We start from the raw sequence: 25,262 nt of genomic DNA on the forward strand, positions 1-25,262 counted from the left end.
GAACAAAGACAAACAGTGATAAATCAATTGATTTGACCAAAAAGATATTTTATTTTTTTTTCTGTGGAACAGCAAAGTTATGGTTTCTTCATCGTATTGACTCAGAGAAGCATTTCATATTTGGTTGATTTAAGATCAATAAAGGGATAAGCCGCATAACCCTATGGAGCTCATGTGGGGTCAAATATGGGCTCAAAAGTTTTACTAAGAAGAAAGATGAAAAAATTCTGTCAAAAATCTTCTTTTGAGGACAAGGCAAAAAACGACTCGTGTGAGCAATGTGGTCCATGGGTCTTTTGTTCACAGATTTATATTTTGATGATGTGGATTTGGAGTTTGACCAACATGGAAAATGATGTCAAATTCCCCTCTCTCTCTATCTCCAAAAAAATTCCACAATGCATGGAGTACTTGACGCTTCTTTATTTCTGCATAATCATCGATAAAGTTGGCAAATGCAATAAGTACATGTACAGAAGCTTAAAGACAGTGTGATCATATAGATTTAAAGTGAATTATTACCAGCATTATATAGGTAACAGTCCCAGTTACTGGCATAAATCTAAGACATTGTGATCACATAAACATTACAAAATAATTAATATTCACAAAGTGACATACATATTCTTTAAAAACAATGTTGAAAAAAAATCTGCCCTTTGTGTACCAACATTTAATCTTATTTTTCAATTGCAAATGCAGAAGTATGCATTTTTTTAAAACTAATTATGATGAGATCGATTTAACTGATATTATTTCAAACTACACAATTTTTCCATGTTTTAAAAATGCAAATAGTTTGCTCAGAATAACTAATAGTAATTTCTAAAGTACATTCCATCTCAAACATGTCCTTGAAAGCTGTCTATAAAAGTACTTTCTGTATACTGTAGTCAGTTTAGAAATAAGAAAACCATGCATTAAATTACAGCAAAAATGGCTGGATTGCAAAGTACAGGTAACCACAATTTGAACTCAAGAGCTTTTTAATCAACTATAATGATAACATTGTATAAATTTCATCCTGATTTATTTGAGTATAATTAAGCTATATTTCATGGTTAGATTCACAAAAGAGCTAAGAAATTTACAAGTTGCTTGATTAATGTCATGTGGACATGTCAACACCATTGCTGGTACATGTACCTTAAGTATCAATTGTTATAGATAATTATAATCATAATCTCAAAAAAGATGGGAGCAAAAGAGATACCGACTCACTAGGAATAATCAAAGTACATGTACTGGACACACTGGTATTCTGACAGTTTGAAAATGAATTGTAATCGTAGATACAAAATAAGATGAAAAAAGGCAAAAAAACCCCAAACTTTGATTTAAATGCACTAGGTCAAAGGGTGAGAGGCAATAACAATAACAGTGGAAGTATTTGAAATGCCACATTAGTTTAGGATCAAAATGACTGATCCTCAAATTTCTATTTTGAAGGTGAAAAGTCAAGGTCAACATTAAATATGAAGACTATATTTCAGTATTTCAAATATTCATGTTAAAGATACAATAAATTTAAGTTTATTATACTAAAAAAAATACTTTATCTCCAGAGCAAATAAAGTACAAAAAGCCAGTAAAGAAATGTTGACACGGACAGATTTCGATACATAGACATAAATATTCAATTTAAAAATTTCAGTAAACTCTGGAATCTATACAGCCAAAAAAAAAAATCAGATGTGCACATTGCATTACATATACATATGTTCCTGAATTCTGTTTCTTTAAGTAAATCTGATTTGAGTCATCTTGCACAAATTTAACCAAACACTGCAGTGGTCATTTCAAGAAGCTGCTGATAAATTTTCATTAGAAACATAAGAGTTGGTCTTTACAGTCTCTTCTGGAATGTCTGCTGCTTGACTAAACTGGAAATTTGTTTCTGTGTCATCACTGCAGTCATTATATAAAGAAATGAATCTTTCAGAACCACCATCCTTAAGGGAGCTGATATTGGGTGATGGTTCTTTATTTTCAATGTCTTCAGATTCATTTTCTTCATTTTCATTGTTTGTATTTTCTGATATGTTATCTTCCAGTTCATTGCTATAGTAAGCAAAATTACCATAACCAGAACTGCTTGAATATTCAGACTGGTTGCCATAGCAATATGCATGATTTGCAGTAGTGCCTAGGCTTTCGTCAGACTGTGAGATTCCACAATTAAGCAATAAATTATTTGGGGTCCCTTCTTGGTTGTTTTGACTGGGATTTATATCCGTGTTTGTAGTTCCACCATCTGAACAAAAATGGGAGTCAGCATGTCCTTGCATTTCACAACTATCAATGTTTGGGCTGTTTGATTTGTTCTCCTCTGAGACAATGCATTTGATTGGTTGATTCCTCTGAGCTGTGTTTTGATTGGGTGCATTTTGATTAGTTCCACTTGTAGTTTGGGAGTCACTTTTCTTTGTACATTCTTCATTTTCCATATTTTTCTCAATTGTGAAATCTTCTTCCTTTAATGGTAAAAAGAGGGACAAATAAATATTACATTGCAGAACTGAATTCCAGATCATTGACTGATTATCAGGAAATATACATGCCAAAGGTCTTTGCCCAGTAAAGCAAACAATTTAGTGGTGCTGTACCTGTGCAATTGCTGAGGGAAATTACATATATATTTCCTGTTTTCCGGATAACCAGTCAACAACTTTCTTGTCATATGTTTTTAGGACATAAACATTACAACTACCTGTTCAGCAGCTTCTCTCTATTCAATTTAGTAAAAATCTATCAAAATATATTATAACAATATTAATATTCAATTTATAAGAATAAGCATCATTTAGATGTTTTTCAAAATATTTTAACTTTAAAGAAATAAAGGTACTGTAGTGAAGAGGCTAAAAAATAACACCCCACTGCATTTTTCTTAAAAGTGTATACACATTCATGAACCACCTGCAGGTCATAGACAACCTCTACTAAGTACTAAGCTTCCAGTGCTTCTCTCTTTCAAAATGAATGAGTTTTAGCTCAGACAAGAACATTTTCTTCCAGTTATTAAAATGACCTTAGGTTAAAATACATGTAGAATAGAATATCATTTATTTCCAATTTTGGGCCCATGAAGGGCATTCAAGAAAAATACAACATAAATAAAATTTAAAGCTAAAGAGAGGAAGAGATCCAAATGAAAGTTGAATTCATATGCAACAATGAATATGTATAATATATGATAAAAGTACACAAACGCAAATATTATGCCACATCATGCATAAATTTTAGTGGATATCTACCTTGTCTGCATATTATATCATTCTCGACTTTCAGGAACATCCTGAGACAACATTGGATCTTTTATTGTAACATTTAAATATATATTCTGCAAAACTATTTATTATATATCACTACTTTCATTTGACATTAGCCATATAAAGAACTATTTATATTCTATTTGCCCCCACAAAGAAACTTCCTGATATGTGCTGAATTCAATAAATACGAGAAATATTTAACAGAAAATATTATAGTTCCAGAGCAGTGTATTCACAATTTCTGATTTTATATCACAAACTAGTGATTTTATATCCTTTTTCAGAAAGAGGACAAAATGGACAAAATTTCAACAATTTAAGCTTTAAAATTTATAGAGCGCATGTGTGTTCAGGAACAATATTGACATATTTCATTGATATTATCATTCTACACATTATATCAAAATATTTATCCTGAACACACATGCGCTCGGTGACTTTTATTTAAAATATCGACGAAATATGTACATTTTTCTGCAAAATTCATAAAAAACTGAAATTTACGTCATATTTGTGACGTCATTACGTACATATGACATCATTACTTATGAAATTATTCAGTGCTTTGAAGTCAGCATATACTCCCCTGTTTAAGGACTTAATTAAATATTACTCCGTCAAAGTTTGATTTTGGGGGGCAAATGTTGGTTAATACCGCATATAGTTCTTTATTTCTATTTGAAAGTGAGGATAAATTTTTATTTTCTTCACTTATATCATGTTTGACTCATCATTGTGTCATAACATTCCCTGTACCAAGAATGATCTGCCAGTGATTCTCCATCGCAAAATTACAACCTGGACAAGAACATATTATTTGTGCTATTGACCTTGAATTTACCAGAATGACCTTGAGTTAAAGTCAAGGAAAGCCCTTGGTAATGGCACACTATTAGGACATAAGCAACCCATGTACCAAGAATGATCTTCCAGTGATTCTTCATTAAAAAGTTATGACCTGGACCAAAAAATTATACTTTTTTGCAAGTGACCTTAAACTTGTCAGATTGACCTTGAGTCAAGGTCAGAACAAACTTTCAAATAATAAGCAATCTTTGTACCAAGTATAAGCTTCCAGTGAGTGTTTCTTCATAAGAAAGTAATAATTAGCCTAAACAAGACTGTACATACAGTACAGACAGGTGGCCTGACAGACAGACAGATGGGCAAGGTGGATCCTATATACCCCCAAAACAGGGGGTATGATAACAAGGTGATCTTTTAACATCCAGTAATTGCAAAGCCCACAAGTCTTACTTTAGTGTCTGGCTCCTCATCAATATACTGAATCGAGGACACAGATCCTATGGGTGTGTTGGGCCCTGTGGAGGGGGCGGTCACCACTAACAATGGCATGGTGTCCAGGTACTTATTGGGGGATGCCACTGATTTACCATTGCCCACTTGGTTGTAGAGATCATTGTGTTTTAACATTGGACTGTTCTAAAAAAAAAATTCAGCATAATTAGTCAATTACATTTCATTCAGTGATCACACTTCATAATACAGATCACACAGAGTGTGACTATGTCCTGTCAAATAGTATTAATAAATGGGTTCATTGCTTAAATAATGTTCTTTAACTGTTAGATTCCAGAAGAATGTTTTGAAAGATAAAACACATTTTTATTATATGATCAACAGAGTCCATGGTGGACTAGATTTTAAAAAAAGTCAAGGTCAAAAAATGTTGATGAAGTTTAGTTCTTTTCAATATGTATTGTATCAGCATTGTAGATGTGCTAAAAAATAAATGAAAAGACTTTTCTTCTGAAAATGAGCAAAACACAAATGTTTGAAAAGTGAGGTCAAGGTCAAAGAAAAAGTCAAGGTCAAGATTGTTGATGCATTTGAATAGCTCTTATCAATATGTATCAGCATATGAAGTTTGATAAAAATATCTTGAACACTTTTCTTTGAAACTGATTGAGTTATATCAAAGTGTGATAGTAGATGAATGGATAAGGATTGAAGAATGGACGATGAACATAACAAACACCATATACTCCAGCCACATTCATGGCAAGGCATAAAAAATAAAACAAACTGACATACATGTATCAGACTTATCCTGTGATGTATGTACCATGTAACATCTCAATCTATTGACCTCTTAAGGTAGCTGTAATACCTAATGCTGTGATATATGTAACATTTCAGATCTAAGGATGTCAAAGGATTAGGCCCAGGCAGCTAGAGGGTACATAATAGGATTAAAATTCCTAATCAGACAAAGAAAAGAGAGAGGATTACTCCCTGTGAAGAGAAATTGATCAGTCTGTTTTCATAACATGATTTATATTGTTGCAACCACACAAATGTTACTCTAAGCCTGCGATGACATTTTACTTTAAACCAGAGACAAATCTTACACCAGGTCTCCAAGCAAAATCATACTAGGTTGTCATCAGTTCAAGATGTCTTCATGCAGTTCAACATTGTCAATGAGTAAAACTGTCTCTGACATTTTGTCGTGTCTTGATTCCATGTTTTTGTCAGGTCTTCCAACTTCATTATTCTTGAATGATTATCTTTTGCATATACTACCATGCAATGAGAAGAAAGATTCCATTTATGCCTGCCACAGTTTTCTGTTTCACAAGAATTCAAATGGAAACAATTTCCAATGAATTTTAATGTTAGGATGAAACATTTATCTTTTAAAACTGAATGCACAAATCGATCAAAAGAATATCCAGAAAAACCATAGTAATGCTATAAAACATGAAACTGTTGTAGGAGCAAAATCTTTCAAAGTGAAAAGGGTCAACACTGTAACATGTAATATATAAAGTAAAGGAGTAGATTAAACATAAATTGTTATAGACCAGAAAACTTCATGAGAAAACAAACAGGAAATATACCTACTAGTGATTTTTTATGGGAGAGAAAGAGAGAGAGAGAATATGTGATGCAGACCTCTACCACCTTACTGTTTTGAATCTCAGGTTTCATGCCATATTATGACCATTACCTGACTATATGACATTATGACCATTACCTGGCTGTATGTCATTATGACCATTACCTGGCTGTGTGTCATTATGGCCATTACCTAGCTGTGTGTCATTATGACCATTACCTGGCTGTGTGTCATTATGACCATTACCTGGCTGTGTGTCATTATGGCCATTACCTAGCTGTGTGTCATTATGACCATTATCTGGCTGTGTGTCATTATGACCATTACCTAACTGTATGTCATTATGACCATTACCTGACTGTGTTCATTATGACCATTACCTGGCTGTATGTCATTATGGCCATTACCTGGCTGTGTGTCATTATGACCATTACCTGACTGTGTTCATTATGACCATTACCTGGCTGTGTGTCATTATGGCCATTACCTGGCTGTGTGTCATTATGACCATTACCTGACTGTGTTCATTATGACCATTATCTGGCTGTGTGTCATTATGGCCATTACCTGGCTGTGTGTCATTATGACCATTACCTGGCTGTGTGTCATTATGGCCATTACCTGGCTGTGTGTCATTATGACCTTTACCTGACTGTGTTCATTATGACCATTACCTGGCTGTATGTCATTATGACCATTACCTGACTGTGTGTCATTATGACCATTACCTGACTGTGTTCATTATGACCATTACCTGGCTGTGTGTCATTATGACCATTACCTGGCTGTGTGTCATTATGACCATTACCTGGCTGTGTGTCATTATGACCTTTACCTGGCTGTATGTCATTATGACCATTACCTGGCTGTGTGTCATTATGACCATTACCTGGCTGTGTGTCATTATGACCATTACCTGACTGTGTTCATTATGACCATTACCTGGCTGTGTGTCATTATGACCATTACCTGGCTGTGTGTCATTATGACCATTACCTGGCTGTGTGTTATTATGACTATTACCTGGCTGTATGTCCTTATGACAATTACATGGTTGTATGTCATTATGACCATTACCTGGGTGTATGTTATTATGACCATTACCTGACTGTATGACCATTACCTGGCTGTAATATGACCATTACCTGGCTGTATGTCAATATGACCATTACCTGGCTGTATGTCATTATGACCATTACCTGGCTGTGTGTCATTATGACCATTACCTGGCTGTTTGTCATTATGACCATTACCTGGCTGTGTGTCATTATGACCATTACCTGGCTGTGTGTCATTATGAGCATTACCTGGCTGTGTGTCATTATGGCCATTACCTGGCTGTGTGTCATTATGGCCATTACCTGGCTGTGTGTTATTATGACTATTACCTGGCTGTGTGTCATTATGACCATTACCTGGCTGTGTGTTAATATGACCATTACCTGGCTGTATGTCAATATGACCATTACCTGGCTGTATGTCATTATGACCATTACCTGGCTGTCTGTCATTATGACCATTACCTGGCTGTGTGTCATTATGGCCATTACCTGGCTGTATGTCATTATGACCATTACCTGGCTGTCTGTCATTATGACCATTACCTGACTGTATTCATTATGACCTTTACCTGGCTGTATGTTATTATGACCATTACCTGGCTGTATGTCAATATGACCATTACCTGAATGTGTGTCATTATGACCATTACCTGGCTGTCTGTCATTATGACCATTACCTGACTGTGTGTCATTATGGCCATTACCTAGCTGTGTGTCATTATGACCATTACCTGGCTGTGTGTCATTATGACCATTACCTGGCTGTGTGTCATTATGACCATTACCTGGCTGTGTGTCATTATGACCATTACCTGGCTGTATGTCATTATGGCCATTACCTGGCTGTGTGTCATTATGACCATTACCTGGCTGTGTGTCATTATGACCATTACCTGGCTGTGTGTCATTATGACCATTACCTGACTGTATTCATTATGACCATTACCTGGCTGTGTGTCATTATAACTATTACCTGACTGTATGTCATTATAACTATCACCTGGCTGTATGTCAATATGAACATTACCTGGCTGTGTGTCATTATGACCATTACCTGGCTGTGTGTCATTATGAACATTACCTGGCTGTGTGTCATTACAGTAAAACTCGTTTAGTACGAACACGGATATAGCGAATTCACGGTTATAGCGAAGTTTTTATGGGTCCCTGGCGAAATTCTGAACAAATCTTTGTAAAATTTTACGGTTATAACGAACTCTGATATAACGAATTTACGGATATAGCAAACTGATTTTGAGTCCCGTTGAAGTTAAATATATTGAAATTAACATCTTTTATAAAGAACTTTCAAAGATCTCAAAAGTTGATAAATTAAACTGACGTTATTTTCTTCTAGCATTTGTATATAAAATTCAATTTATAATAAAACATTATTTATCGAATGTATGTTTTGTAATATTTGCTTCGCATACATATTTGGTACTTAATACTTGAAGGAAAACATGCATATTGCGATTTCGCTACATTTGGTTATACGAATACGTTATACGGATATAACGAATTACGGGTATAACGAATTAAATTCACAAGTCCCCATGACTTCACTATAACCGAGTTTTACTGTATGACCATTACCTGGCTGTGTGTCATTATGACCATTGCCTGGCTGTGTGTCATTATGACCTTTACCTGGCTGTATGTCATTATGACCATTACCTGGCTGTGGCCACTACCAGATGACCCGGCTCTGCTGTCTTTAGGTGACCCGTGGACCTCCTGATTAGATGAGTGTAGTGGGAGGCGGTAGTTTGTGGCGGCCAGTCGCCGCGAGGCTGCCTGCTCCTCCCGCCACCTCTTCCAGTAGTTTCTGTTACAGAAAGAAGAGAAATCAAGTTTGAACTACCTAAGTTTACTGGAAACTTTAAACTTATATGGCTGATAGTACCCATGTTTGAAAAGGGCTGGGTGGGGGGCTATGTTGGTCAATTGATTTTGTCACTTTGTCACTAGATAGATTAGAACAGTGCTAATTAATGATAATGCTCCCTCAGTAATAATACTTAGTATCTGATGACTTTTTTTAGCAAGGAATTTCTGTTTAGTAATGTTTAACCCAAGATAAAACTAGAGGTACTGTGAGCAATGATATCCCTGCCTCCCATATGATTATAATGGAAAAGTCCATGTTTTCCTGTAGCCAGGAAACCCAAAATATGTGTCGGATCAAAAAGTAAAATAGGAGGTGCACAATGGCAATAATATGTAATAAAGATTCTGTAAAAGTTTCATTAAATGTCACTCAGTGGTATAAGAGTGGCGGATAAGAGATGGGTACCCCAAAGCGTAACAGACAGACGAACGGACAGACATACCAATTACAGTATATCCTCCCACTTTTCAAGCAGGGGAAAAATCTTATAATGAAACTTCCTTTCGCCCCCGTTTTATTTTTGCTTCGCCCTACCCACATTTGGGCGAATTTCTTACAGTATAAGTAAACAAAACACATAAAACGGGGTGAAATCGTTTGCAAGTGTGAAAGGGCGAAAATAAGACGGTGCGAAAATAACCCTGTATACAGTAGGTGAAACCTTGCTGCATAACCACTTGTTTTTGACTTTATTGATGAATATAATTGTATTTTATTAAGTGATGTCTTTTCTAATTTATTATTTTGATTGTAGAGATGTCATTGAACTACAACCCATTGTTTTTCCCTTCTCCAATGAGATTGAACACATTTATTTTCGCATTTTACAAAAATCATCATCATTTGCTGATTATAATACATTTGGATGCAAAAACATTTGGTCGTTTTCAGTTACAAAACACACAGTTTTAAGTTTCATTTAAAATCATGGAGAAATCATTAATTTCCAGTAAAATTCTACCACAACCATGACATGGTCTCTGATTATAAATAAATTATTTATTTATTCATTTATTTATCATTTATTTATTTGCAAATGAACTCTAACAATGGAATGAAAAAAAAACAACTAATTAATGAAAAATTGCAATTGATCTTTTAGCCAATAAAAAATATATTTTCCATGGTTTTCCAATTTAATTATATTTATTAGGTACTTTAAAGTTTGTCTTAATTAACAGATGTACATGTATATCGCAAAGAGGATAATTGATTAAATTAGAACATCAGACGAATTGTGATACTGTAGTTTCACAAAGACCAAAACTCTGTCTGGCAAAAGTACCAGGTATTTCATTATAATAAAAGTGACCTTTTTTGTTATTATCTTATGAAGAATCAATTGAATGTTTAATTATTAAATTAATTTTCATAATATATTTTTCATAACTTGATAATCTAGGTTAAAATAATTAATTTTTTTAAAAGTTGTTTTCATATGGACTCTTATAGTAAACAAATTGCAATTTAAAGGGTCAAGGATAGCACATATAATGATAAATGGTTGGAGGAAACATATTGTTATTATATCAACATTTAAACATGCAATTGAAGTCTAGACAAAATATGACTTTTTTAAAATTAAGTACTTAATTAAAAACCAACAATTTTGAGGTCACATAATTTATCAAGAACCATTTTTCTTTCCTTACCTCACCCTTATAATTCCTGCAATCAGAAAAAATGTTCCAATGATGGATGCACAGGTTGCTATGACTACCATCTGAGTATAACTCAACCCTGAAAAAATCATCAAAAACTGGATGTATTACATTCCTGCAAATTTTGGAAAAAAAAATCATTTTTAAGTTTCTGCAAAAACTTTTGTTAAATATGTTTGAACCACAAAAATGCCTGTACATGTATATATAGCTGTTATTGTATTTATTAATATAAGCACTATATTTCCAATATTCTTTGTGGACTCTAAAGTGATAAATACAAACTTAATTGACATACTGCATTTTGATTTCCCTACATATCTATGCAAATCTCCTAAATGCCTCAAAACATTGGGAGCAAAATATTTAAATTCATTTTACAGAAAGGGGATTTCTTTGTAGCTCTGCTAATCTTTGCTACAAACCTCCTGAATCCTCCCCCTGAGCGTGTTTACTGGGTGGATCCACCACTGTACTAACATTATGAGCATCTGTCTGATTCTGAGACTGAAGCTGTTCCATGGCCTCCACCTGTCTGGAATATGTCGCCATATTGTGACAGTTGTTAGTCACTGTTGTGTTTTGATCCACACCTGATGATTGTGAACTTACAATGAAATCTAATGACACTGAAATCCTTTGTGAGGAACCTGAATTATCACTCTGGTATACAGTCCGTGTAAGAGTTTCTAGAATAAAGCAAAAATTGGAATTGGCAGAAAAAATGCCAAGTTCCTTTAGGACAAGCCCCAGCCTGTTGTATATTTGACAGTTATTCTGGAGACTGGCAGACACATTGACAGTGTCTTTGTGTGTGTGGTCAGGATCGCTGGGGAGAGGTGGTAGTAGGGGGCCACAAGAACTAGTCTGTGCTGCTGGAACTGAAGTGGTCTCAAAGATGTTTGTCAGTAGTATCCATATTATGGACCAGAGAACACGCATTTCAACTGGAATACATAAAAAAATTATTTTAATGACATAAAATTAATTTGTAACAGACAATGAGACAGATGGATAAGAGACAATAAAAAAGAGATAATGAGACAGATGGATAACATACAATGAGACAGATGGATAACATATGATGAGACAGATGGATAACAGACAATGAAACAGATGGATAACAGACAATGAGACAGATGAATATCAAACAATGAGACAGATGGATAAGAGACAATGAGACGGATTGATAAGAGACAGTGAGATAGATGGATAACAGACAATGAGACAGATGGATAACAGACAATGAAACAGACGGATAAGAGACAATGAGATAGATGGATAACAGACATTGAGACAGATAGATAAGAGACAATGAGATAGATGGATGAGAGACAATGAGACAGATGGATAACAGACAATGAGACAGATGGATAAGAGACATTGAGACAGATGGATAAGATACAATGAGACAGACAGATGGATAAAAGACAATCAGACACACAGATATCAAACAATGAGACAGATGGATAAGAGACAATATATTAGAGATGGATATCAAACAATAAGACAGATGGATAAGAGACAATGAGACAGATGGATAAGAGACAATGAGACAGATGGATAAGAGATAATGAGACAGATGGATAAGAGACAATGAGACAGATGGATAACAGACAATGAGACAGATGGATAACAGACAATGAGACAGATGGATAACAGAGAATGAGACAGGTGGATAAGAGACAATGAGACAGATGGATATCAGACAATGAGACAGATGGATAAGAGACAATGAGACAGATGGATAACAGACAATGAGACAGATGGATATCAGACAATGAGACAGATGGATAAGAGACAATGAGACAGATGGATAAGAGACAATGAGACAGATGGATAAGAGACAATGAGACAGATGGATAAGAGACAATGAGACAGATGGATAAGAGACAATGAGACAGATGGATAACAGACAATGAGACAGGTGGATAAGAGACAATGAGACAGATGGATAACAGACAATGAGACAGATGGATATCAGACAATGAGACAGATGGATAACAGACAATGAGACAGATGGATAAGAGACAATGAGACAGATGGATAAGAGACAATGAGACAGATGGATAATAGACAATGAGACAGATGGATAAGAGACAATGAGACAGATGGATAAGAGACAATGAGACAGGTGGATAACAGACAATGAGACAGATGGATAAGAGACAATGAGACAGATGGATAAGAGACAATGAGACAGATGGATAACAGACAATGAGACAGATGGATAAGAGACAATGAGACAGATGGATAAGAGACAATGAGACAGATGGATAACAGACAATGAGACAGATGGATAACAGACAATGAGACAGATGGATAACAGACAATGAGACAGATGGATAACAGACAATGAGACAGATGGATAACAGACAATGAGACAGATGGATAACAGACAATGAGACAGATGGATAACAGACAATGAGACAGATGGATAACAGACAATGAGACAGATGGGTAACAGACAATGAGACAGGTGGATAAGAGACAGACAGATGGATATCAAACAATGAGACAGATGGATAGCAGACGGTCAGATGGATAACAATGAAACAGATGGATGATGGATTAGACAATTAGACATAATGATGGATAATAGATAATGATGCAACATAATAAAGTAATTGAAGAAATTATATTTTGAAATCATAATCCACAAAGAGAGATAATGTGCAGACACAATACTTTAATGAGCTTCTCTAATCAAATATGATTTGTATTGTATTTTTAGAATAGTATTTTTCTCATTTTTTTTTTAGAAAATATCACAGTTAATCAGTCTGACCAATGTAAATCTATTATAAATGATTATTAGATGATTAAAAAAAACTTACCAAAGTTTAGTGATAAAAAGTCTGCAGCCTCAATTGGAAAGTTACACTAATAGAGCAGTCTTAGTCCTATGTGTACGGCAAAACAACATATACTAGAGAGCTGAAGTCGACTGACTCTGAAATAAAAATGAAGAGTACCGACTGTCTAGGAATATAAAATATTCATGAGAACTATTCTTATATCTGCAGAAAGAATTAAGTTCCACTTTCCGAGGTAGATCAATGATTATATGAGTACAGGTGGAAAATAACCAATATATATCTTTTTGTCATGCAGCTTTCTCTTATCACCTTGACAACCAATTTACTGAGCTGTAATACATAGAAGTCTGTGTACATATTAAATATTTTATTACATGTGAAATTGCTTTTGTGAATCTTGCAGGCATCCGTTACACTATTGGAGAATCCTTTTGTTTAGTCAATATTGGTAATTGTTCAAGTTTCTTTTGATTTTACAACACGTATACAGAAAACTGAGATAAATAATTGATGGCTCTGTCTCATCCATATCCATTTTCTAAATAGAGACAGCAAAGAGATATGCAAAATTAAATGTATAAGTTTTGGGACTGGGGCATTTATGGCTATTGGGTACGATGGCTGAAAAAAAATCAATGCATGAAGAAGATTGATAACCAATGTGATACATTTCCTTAAAAACTGCTAATTTTCATGAATTATGATCTCTGTGTGAGAGCAATATCAGATCATATTTGAGTGGAATTGTGTAAAAAATTTCACTCCAGCTGTTAATTCAATGGAATTCTATTTCTACCTTTTACCTCGTTTGCATGATATCAATTTATTGAATACATTTTAAGCTGCATGAATTCATACTTAGAGGGAAATAATAATGACAAAATAGTAGATACAGGGTATATATTTTCCTCTACTGAAATTGTTCAATTTACTACCAAAGGACCAAAGGAAAAGGACCATTAGCAAAAAAAAAATGTTGGCAGCAAAAACATGCAAAAACAAAGCAAAAGTCATCATATATATTGTTTTAAATTTAAGATTGATATTGGAGCTGGATTTTGTCTTCCCAGTGAGAATTTGAAGAATCATTTGGAGAGGTTGCCTAAAGATAAAGAATCAGACTATTTAACCTATATTGTGTGCACTTGACAAGTAGACAGACAGAGAAACCTTTGAATTATTATTCAGATTGTATTCATTTTGAGTATTTTTGGTTATGACAAGTCACAGAAAAATCAATGTTTGATCAAGAAAGCCTTGAAATTGGAGACATCTTTGTAAGGAGATGCTTTCTCAAGATCTTGCTGTTATCCCTAAAATTTGGAATTGTAATCAATATAAGAAGTTTACCAGGCCATTCTCAGATAAACTCATCGTGGACTTTTGACATCCATGCCAGATCTAAAAATTGAGTTCTTCATCATTCAAGTGCATGCCCACTTGCAATAATGGGCTTGGTTTTTAAGGTCTGAATTAAAGACCCATGATCTGGAAATAGTAGCTGGCCATCAGGAACATTCACATCAAAATCTCAAGGACTGTCCTACATATGTACCTGAGAGTCAAATTCACAACCTCAAAAATGAGAAGTGTTAATGAAAAAAGAGTTTTCAATTTAAGGAGGCTGGGGGGAACAAATTACCTATCAGATATGACTTAATTTTTTAGATATGATATCTTAAGCCATCACCTAACATCGGTAAAGAAAAATTTCATACATTTTAGTTTTAGAATTTGATCATTTTTGTATATCACTATATATAGAGCTCTTAATATAAAGGAGACCAAAATATAAAGTCTGAAAATGGGTACATTTTGTAACCACCCAGCCCCTTTAAAGTCAGTTGGTAAAGGGTATAGTAATGCATAGTTTAAGCAATTATAATCTATGAAGAAATTATAATAATACTTAATCAAACCTCCATATCTCAAACTCAATAGGTCTGAGAAAATACTGAGATATCCAAGTGTTTGAGATATGGAGGGTAAAATACCAAGAAAGACGTGGTTAGGACTTCCAAGTCACTTGGACATATCCATGGTATTTGAGATACTGCAGTTCAACTGTATTGACTTCTCTCTTTTTTTTTGAAAAAAAAATCATTTACATGTATTTATATCACACGTTGGGTGTGACTGGTTGGCATGGGATGCTCACTCCTCCATGGCACCTGATCCCACTCCTGATGTTTCAGAGGCCTGTGTTTGCTCTGCTCCTAATTTGTATTGTTAATTGGACTTGTGAGCTTGAATACAGTTCGTTTTCTCCATATATTTCATTTTAAAAAATCGTAATTTATCCCAATTGAGGGGACAATGACCTCAACTCTGAGTAATGAATCTATACTACTACTTCTGCCCTTGGGCAACGCTGAATTTTTGCGGAAAATAGATTATGAATTGATTTATAGTTGTTTGTTTAACCCACCCTCCTGTCTATTCTAATGAGGATTTTTTAATCAATCCTTTATAAGACACTTTATTAATTCCATAATCATGCACCTCTCCTATTTAATTCTTTAAGCTTCCCATATGCTTACTGGGCTATAAAGCTAATAGAATATATGAATTAGATATTTTTTATTATTAATCAATTGATCCATTCAAAATTTGAATCTAATATATCAGGGTCAAAGTCTAGACAAAATTGGATCAATTTTAAGCAAAATATAATTCATTGATAGGTACATACATTTTTTTTTAAAATACTGTCTTTTATGTCTGTAAGTAAATTATGAAATTAAATTTTCAATTGCAAATTTCTCCATACCATTTGTATGCATGTGCATTCAGCAATTCCCCTTGCAGTCAGTTAATTATAATCCCATAGCTATTATTCACAGCAACAATTTCCAAATTGTTAAATTATTAGGTACTAATTAAGCCAAAATTAGTACATTCACACAATTAATACATGTATCTAAGTACATTTTGTCACTTACTGATATAAAAATCTCAGACTTACGGCATTATGGCATCATATAATTTTTTTTAATAATTAACCCGGCCTTTCTATAGCTGAATGTATTAGATTCCTGTGTTTATTAGGCCTTGAGCAGACATCAATATATTGTCACATATGTGAGGTCTAGAAATTGACAGTTTGTTCTTAATATAGATGTTTTTTCTCCGCTGCACAGATGGTAAAACAAACAAACTCCAAGCCACAGAAACCCAAATCCCCAATCTCCCCACTCTGCTATGGAATATGAGATTATTACAAGATTACATCAATATTAAAACTATTTACAAGCAAGACACCAGAAATCTTCTCTTTATATCATATATAAACACAATGTCAAAAAAGTGAGTCTTAGAGAAAAGTGAGAGCTATTTCTATAACAGATGGTCCATCCCCCAACATCAAAATAGAAAGCTGAGTTTCAGGAGTTAAAAAATAAACACCATGCAACACATTGGTGTTCTACGCAGCTTAAACAAACATCGCCCACAGAATTTGTTTCTTTGTAAAGCTGGGTTAAAACAAGGTGTATCCAATTGTCAAATGATGTAGATATATACAGTGTTGAAAGTTCATTTCATAAAGGTACATCTATTCAAATGTGAAGGTCTGGCAGGTTCAATCACTGGTAGCCAACAAAGATACTCAATTACATATCCATACAGTACAACAAGTTTGGCAAACATACTACACTGATGCCCCCCCTTGTGAACTTCATAGTTTTTCGACTGTTAATTGGTACAGAAAACGTCAAGATCATGATATCAAAAATGTATGTGGTATCCAAAGGAAGGTCTTGCCACATGGAATATTACATGAAATATGAGTCATATTCTACACACCATTCAGAAGTTAATTATAGCAAAGGATAATGGTTTTTTTTTTCAAAAGAAGGTCCAATTCCAAGGTTGGCAATTAAAGATCATGAGGGCATCATGTTGGAACCTTAAAATGTTGGCCCTACAACTAGCGATTCAAAAGTTTTTGCCAAGGTTAAAGTTTTTGCAGACATACAGACAGACAGATGGACAGCCCAAAAAACTAAATTCCCCTCCCCCTGAATACAGAAAAAGCAAGTTTTTGGATAAAGCAAAGTTTGTTGGGGGGGGGGGGTGTCCCTATATATTCTTCTAATTCTTGTAAAGTGTTATATGTTATAACAAATTCTGTAATAATGGATTTACAAATGTAACCAGTTTATTTCTTTTATACAGGATAAAAAGAATTAACTCTACATTTTTATAGCAAAACTATAAAGGTCTCAAAATTGAAAATATTATAAATTTGAATTAGTCTTTTATATTCATATAAGTACATGTATTTATAACAAGATTTCGCAAGGTAGGTTTTGTATAATACTCAATACCTATATTCACTATACTACCTGAAATTGAGTATATAACCTGTACTTACAAAAATGACTAACAGGAGGTTCTAGTATATGTTCTACCAAGCCTTTTTTTCTAATCATGAAAATATAAACAGCAGTGAAGAACTGAGTTCAGAAGTGTTCAACAACATATTCAAGAAGCGATGTTAATTAATCTCTAAAGAACCTTTAGAAAATTTTAAATTGCAGACTTTTACCATAATCAATAAGAATACAGCTTTTCAACCCTCCATATAATCATTCCCCATGATAAATCAAAGACCAGCCCTTTTGTCAACATATATAATTGATGGAACTCGTGAATTTACATACCCTGTCACTAGTGGTCTGAAAAAATTATTTTGTTTAAAAAATTCTCTGATTCTACACACAAGTATTTGTCAGGTAATGTTGATGATAAAAAGATGCTTGAGTTTTCATTTACACTAAAAGAACATCTATGACATTTCTGGAGACCAGACCTACCTACATTCGGTTGTAATTCCCATGGGTATTAATTGTGCCACCCAGCCATTATTAGCAGACCTGTTTTGTATTCTTATGTAGCAGAATTTATTCTTGAAGTTAGTCAAATATATCCACATTGCTTTGTCTAAGAACGTTCTCATTTACTCAGTCTATCAAGGGGCACAATTTGGGTGTAACTGGTTGACAGGGGTACGTTTACTCCTCTTTGGCACCTGAATCTATAGGGGTCCATGTTGGCTCCGGTCATGATTTGTATTGTTCAACTGGACTTTTGAGAATGTTCACATCATTCAGTGGGTTATATTCGTTATTCAAAAGAAGGAAAATGTTCCTATTGCAAATTTGCTCTCTATACTATTGCAAATTAGTTAAACTGATCAAATGAAATGAATTCAGGGTAAAGTGGGGTAAAGTTTCAGGTCCACAGCAGATTGTAGAACATGGGGGCTTCTGTAATACTTCCTTTGTGACTGATTTGGTAGCTGGGTGTTTTGAAATCACTGTTTTCAATGTGAATTGAACCTATAACCCTCAGAATGAAATTTAATTACGGACTTTACCAACAGAGCTACATGGTTAACAAACCATACAGAACAAGAAACAGGGTGGCCTCACAAAAAACAACATGTAGCCATTTCAATAAAGTAAATCCATTCAAAAGTGAAATGCCTAATTAACTCCCAGTTTGCTCTCTGGAGAGTTAATTTACATAATTAAATCAGAAACCCATGGCTCTATAGTATAGGGTAGTCTTTTTTTCTGCATTAGATCAAACTGTGTAAGCTCTCTTAATTGGTCTGAAATCCTTGCTATTTCAGCGTGCTGTACCAGGAATACTATAAGTCAATTTCATCTCGACAATAATCAAGCACGCATCAGTCGTGACAGCTACTCTAAAATTGCTGTGTTCTGAAAAAGTCACAGCCACTGTGGGGATGTGATTAAGTGACAAACTCAGTGTTTAACTGTATGTGACAATGTTTTATAGAATATGTAGATTTTGTTGTTTCAAGGAATATATTACTGAAATCTATGTCACCTGCAAAAGCAATTAAGGACAAAATGAAAGAAACAAAACCATGGAGTTGTCACCAAATGAAACAAGATCAATTATGAATGTAACTTCTCCTCTGCTAAAATAAGGATAAAAACAATTTGAAGTCTTTTGTTTTTTTTAATATGTGCTTTCAAAGTTATAATTTAATTAACAAACCCTTTTATTCATAAACTCCTAAAACAATTTGACAAACAAAATTCTCTTACAGAGAGAAGGCAATACCTTTTCCCAACTTTTACGTATACATTTCTTTTTTTTAATTGCAGGACTTTGCAAGTGTTCAAGTTCCCAGCAACAAAATTTGGGGGTGGGGAGGGGATGGCATGGGGCGGGGGGGAGACCAGCATCTAATTTAAACGTACATTCAAGACTTTAAACTTTAGCAAAAGAATATATTTTCTTCGAGAAAGTGCTAGCTTTTACAATTAGATGGATATATATATGTTCTTTTACTCAGGGGATAGAAAAAATCTTCATTTCTCTATTTCTTGCATGAAAACATACAATGCAAGATTATGTGGTTGGAAAAAACAACAATACACTAAGCCTTGTAAACAATAAGCTTTTATCAGTTTACGTTCTTTGGAGGGGGTGGGTTATCTTCTCTTTGATCTACCTACTTGATGACTTCATTGTTTATGTAATTTTTTGGATTTTCTCCTCAAACAAACAGCTCTTTTTATATGCGCTGGCAGCAGCTTATGATAAAAATTTGGACATTATTAGCTTGAGCTCTCCAGATGGTCTATATACAGTTTATCAAGTTTGCTTTTCATTATATACATAAAATTGACCTCCACCATAAATTTATGCAAAGTCACTCATGCGGAAAAATGTAGGTCAAGATGACCTAATTCTGGTACAGGCGTTTGTGGTTACCCATGATGTATCCACTGACAAATCTATCATGCCACTATAAGTTATAGTTGCTGAGATACACCATAAATTTATGCAAAGTCACTCATGCGGAAAAATGTAGGTCAAGATGACCTAATTCTGGTACAGGCGTTTGTGGTTACCCATGATGTATCCACTGACTAACTATCATGCCACTATAAGTTATAGTTGCTGAAATATGAACCTCCATTATCAATTTAACCAAAGTCATTCATGCAGAAAAATGTAGGTCAAAATGACCTAATTCTGGTACTGATGTTGTTGGTTACTTATAACCTGTACAATGACAAATCATCATGCCATTTCATAAAATTATACTCATCCCTATAACTTATAGCTAGGGTATTATTAAGTACACTGTTGTATATATATTTAAGATTTGAAGTTTGTGTTAAAAATTGAAGGTCAATGCATGGATGGATTTTTCGACAGAAAATTTAAGTTATGTTAATTTAATTAATATTTTTGTATGTTAATTGTTTTACATCCCTCTTGAAAATTTTTCACTCATATGGAGAAGCCACCACTTGCTCTGTTTATTTATATTTCTCATACAATTTATGGAATTCAGTACATTTCAAGAATTTTTTAAAATTTGACTTTTGTGGGGGCAAAGATATAAGCAATATACTGCATATAGTTCTTTGTATTTTTGTTTAAATGTTCCATATATGAAGATTATCTACTAATCATCCTTCTATGATGTTGAAAAATAACAATATATAAAGTGGCCAAGTTAAAAAAAATTCTATATTCATCTCATAAAAAGGAAATGCTCATAGAGCACCCATTCCACCCCCTTTCAATCTGAAAATCAACTCGTGCATTTATTATACAAGAAAAAATCACAAAGTGCACGTTAATATAAAAAAAGGTTATGTTAATGGACCTTGATCGATCTTTAAAAAAATATATCATTTATAATACAAAATTGTGAGCATATAAGGCATAAAACAGACTCCCTGAAATTTCAGAGGTGGGATCAGGTGCCAAGGAGGAGTAAGCTCCCCTGCCAATCTTAGATATTTCTCAACTATTAAACACAGAATTCTCAGAGGAGGATGAGTTTTAAATGCAATGCATCAGCTGGAGGCAAATGGCATATTTCAAATGGAAATCCTGTAAGCTTTGCATTATTTGGACACAAATTGATGAGATGATACCATTAAAGTGCATTACCGTGCAATAAATATGGCACACATTTTTAGTGCAGGATAGTCTCTAAAATATTATATGTCATCCATCAATGTCATTCTTGCAGACATACTGCATTTGCATTCTGAAGTTAGCCCTTCCTAATTAATGGATCCATATAAAATGAACAATTTTAGCCTTGCTGTTGATGCAAGCTTTTCTCCCTTCATTTACAAAAGAATCCCCAAGTGCCCCCATTGTATAGTACAGACTAAACCACATAAGAAACAATTAATGTAAAACCCATAAAAATACCCTCATATGGCAGCCAGTACTAGACTCAGACAACTCACCTACAACAAAGTGAAGATAATAGCTCCATAATTAGGTTTTATCCGCCATGCCTTCCTGCTGCTGGTATCCGACTCCATCACATTAGGGCTGTAATTGATGTGGTGTTGTGTTTTACGGAGTGACAATCCATTTCATCACTCCGACAGGTACAGTCATGATAGTTATTACAGATAGTACTACAATAATCACAACACATCCTGAAGCTGGCATTATACTGGCCAGACTTTAATGTACATTAAAAACACACACACAATGGCAACGAATCAGGAGTTAATGCAGAATTTATGAGCTCAGTAGTTGTGGTGCATCTGTATTAAAACCTCCATATCCCAAAAGAATACCTTTTGTCTCAGCTGTAGTAAAAATATTTGAGGAAAATACTAGGAAATGTCATTAACAGCTACTTTTACAAGCATGTCATTACTGCTTGTGAACTATGGTTTTTTTTTTCTTCAATTTTATATTAATTAAAACAAAAATAACTTAAGTGCACTTGCATTCTTAATAACTTCCTCTTTGCACTCCATAATAAAAATTTCATTAAATATTCAAATTCGATCCTAAACATTCCTTTTAAAGGAATTACGAGTGCTTTGGAAAAGAACATTTTCCAAATTATTATCCCTATATACAATGTATATTTCAAGCTAGGTCACAACTCACAAGGTTACACCTCTCTTTATATTTCAGAAGCAGAGAAAAGAAGAGCAATTACTAAAAAAACATAGTTTTATATCCCCTAACCCCCCCCCCCATTGATTAAACATAGTTTTATATCCCCTAACCCCCCCCCCCCCCCCATTGATTTCCTTTTTTAAAGCCTTTTTCAACATCCCTCCATTCACACACCCCTAAATATAAATTAAGAAAGGTAAGGAAAACATTTTTTTCCAAATCATATGGTATAACCTTGTATACATCTATTCTTTATGGAGTTTAGAAAGAGAGCTTTTAAATATGATGCTGAAAAATTGACACACTTATCTTGAAAAAAATCTTGAAGCTAAATGCACAGTAATGTATAAACACTCAATCAAGTCAACCGGAAGATAAACAAACAGACCAGGGAAGTATTGACCACTTATTTCTACAGAACACAAAATCAATGTAGGGATAAAGTGAAATGATACATATCTCCTCTCCCACTATCATCAAAAGGACGTATATTTATACTTAACCACTGCCATACTTTAGTATTCCTGAATAGCCAGCATCTTAATAAGATTTTGACCAAGAATACACAAAATTGTTCTTTTTTTTCATGAATAGAAATTTTACAAAGCTTTTGAAATCAATTTTGAAATAATGAATACACTGAAACACTAAATTGTAAAATAACTGACAGACTTAAGATTTATATCGCAATCATATCATAAACTTGAGCTCTGATATTTTAGTCTTTCTGCCTGAGGCCGCCAAGAAATAGAGATCCTATCAATGTTTATAGTCACCTTGTAATCAATATATAGGATATTAAATGTCTTAATATTATAAAAATGTCTTATTAATCGCCCACTTAGAGCATTGGTCAGAGTATTAGTTCTTAAGATGCAGTGTGGAGTTGATCATTTAATGTTGCGAGTATGAATACCACTGTCGGATGGTCCAAATTGGATGAGACCCTTTAAACCGAGGTCCTGTGTCATAGCAGATCCTGGCAAGGAAAAAAATCCCTCACTACTCAAAGGTCCTATGGGCCAATTACAGATCTAAATTTGCAGCTCTCCATCAGCAAATGGTGGCATCTCAATATGAGAGAAAAATTCTTGCAGGGACATTAAACAAACAAATGTCTCATTATATGTTTAAAGGGCCATGACCTTAAACGGTCATCTAGCTTACGTTTGTATGTCCTCTTGAACTTATACTTTAAGAAACTCTGCAAGCTGGGATCTTTCTATGATTTGACAATTTGCATACAATATTGTATTTGTAGCGGTATATTTTTAGAATTTGTTGAATGACAGAACTCATCAATAAAATCTTTCACAGCCGAAAAACATTTTTGTTATAAAAATTGAAATGTAGAGCATGAGAAACTAGTAATATCAGCTTGGTTCACTGAATGTCCTCAAGAGTAATGAATAAGAAGAGGGACTATATACTAGTATATATAGCCATAGTCACTTTTCATTCAGATTGACATTTGCCCCCCCCCCCCCCCCCCCCTTCCCCCCGTTCTTTGCAGAAAATTTAGATATTTATATGATCGAGGAACAAAAATTACCTCCAAACAATCTTATAAAATATTGCATAAAGATTTCTCAAATTATGCAAGACTTTCAATTATATACTTTATATACTTAAGTAAGTGGTGCATCATAACTATGACTTCTTTAAATTTCTTCATTGCCATATGAACATTTTAGCAGCAAAAATCAGAAGTGAGCTTTAGTTAATGTATACAAATCTAATGCAATCTAATATTTCTCTGGCAACTAGCCTAACTAGGTGTGATTGGGAAACTCACGATGTGGAATTACAAATACCAATTCTATTTACATACAAAGTGGGTCCTAAAAAGGGGTCAATACTACAGGCTAGTTCCCAAAGTCTCCTTTAGCTTAGTGCTCTATCTTCTCTCTTTCCTTCTCCCCTTATCTCTCTCTCTCTCTCTCATCGAAAGTGTCAAATTGGAACACACTTATTAGTATATCAGGGTTCAATATACTTTTAATGTCTATGATGATCAATAATTCATATATATGTCTGGAATTTAAATGATTCCATCATTGAGAAAAATTGGTAAAATATAATGGCACCTTCAAATTTAATTAGCTTAATTAAAGCATATTTGAACAAATGTGAAAAAATGAAATGTAAAAATAACAATGATTAATATTTGTATGATAATCATTTGTATTAATATTGATATGTACACATACTAAACCACACACATTTATAACAAATATTTGTATATTGATTATAAACTCTCCTTTCCACAGAAAGAATTAAGAAATAGATCAAACTTGTTTCTCTTATAAAAAAAAGAAAGATTCTTTAAAAAAGAAAAGGAAATAATATGGATTATGACAAGTAGCTAATAACATTATATCATCTCGAAAAATATAAGAAAACTATACTCACCAGGGCTTCACAGTTAATTGTCCAAGTGTTTTCCCTCCACAAAATTCACCATGTAAATCAATACACACTGGATATAACTGTAATGTCAATCATTTTCCTGTTATTCTGAAGGCAGGGAAAGCCAGAAACTGTCATCCACAGAAACTGAGTCAGCAAGTCTTAGGAAGGTCCATCCGAGCACTGTCTCAGACACGAGACTGATATACTACAGATGGCATATATCTCATAAGCGGTTAATCCAATCAATTTAATTTGCTTATGAACCCAAGGATAACAGTGAATCAAAACCTCTGAAGCTGTTTCATTTGTTCTCTTATCTGTTTTTTTTTCTCCTGGAAAAAGC

General features: G+C 34.0%; 1 protein-coding gene across 4 annotated transcripts; it reads right to left on the reverse strand.

Annotated features, from left to right (window-relative positions):
* Positions 1 to 604: 604 nt before the first annotated feature.
* Positions 605 to 25,226, reverse strand: LOC134252224 (uncharacterized). 4 transcript variants are annotated; one of them, XM_062734671.1, is made up of 8 exons: positions 24,920 to 25,226; positions 21,832 to 21,919; positions 13,589 to 13,704; positions 11,177 to 11,698; positions 10,743 to 10,830; positions 8,877 to 9,027; positions 4,533 to 4,718; positions 605 to 2,474 (listed from the first exon to the last, which is right to left on the reverse strand). In XM_062734671.1, exons 4-8 carry the CDS (start codon positions 11,691 to 11,693, stop codon positions 1,800 to 1,802), a joined length of 1,617 nt encoding a protein of 538 aa, XP_062590655.1. In that variant the 5' UTR covers positions 11,694 to 11,698; positions 13,589 to 13,704; positions 21,832 to 21,919; positions 24,920 to 25,226; the 3' UTR covers positions 605 to 1,799. The 4 variants fall into 4 exon arrangements, with proteins under 4 accessions (XP_062590655.1, XP_062590639.1, XP_062590631.1 ...); XM_062734655.1 differs by having other exon boundaries at positions 21,832 to 22,008; XM_062734647.1 differs by having other exon boundaries at positions 21,832 to 22,055.
* Between the last annotated feature and the right edge of the window lie 36 nt (positions 25,227 to 25,262).

The sequence above is a fragment of the Saccostrea cucullata genome, unplaced genomic scaffold (assembly GCF_032062105.1).
Source record: "Saccostrea cucullata isolate Sc308-1 unplaced genomic scaffold, CSIRO_AGI_Scuc_v1 ctg1, whole genome shotgun sequence".
NCBI classification, from domain to species: domain Eukaryota; kingdom Metazoa; phylum Mollusca; class Bivalvia; order Ostreida; family Ostreidae; genus Saccostrea; species Saccostrea cuccullata.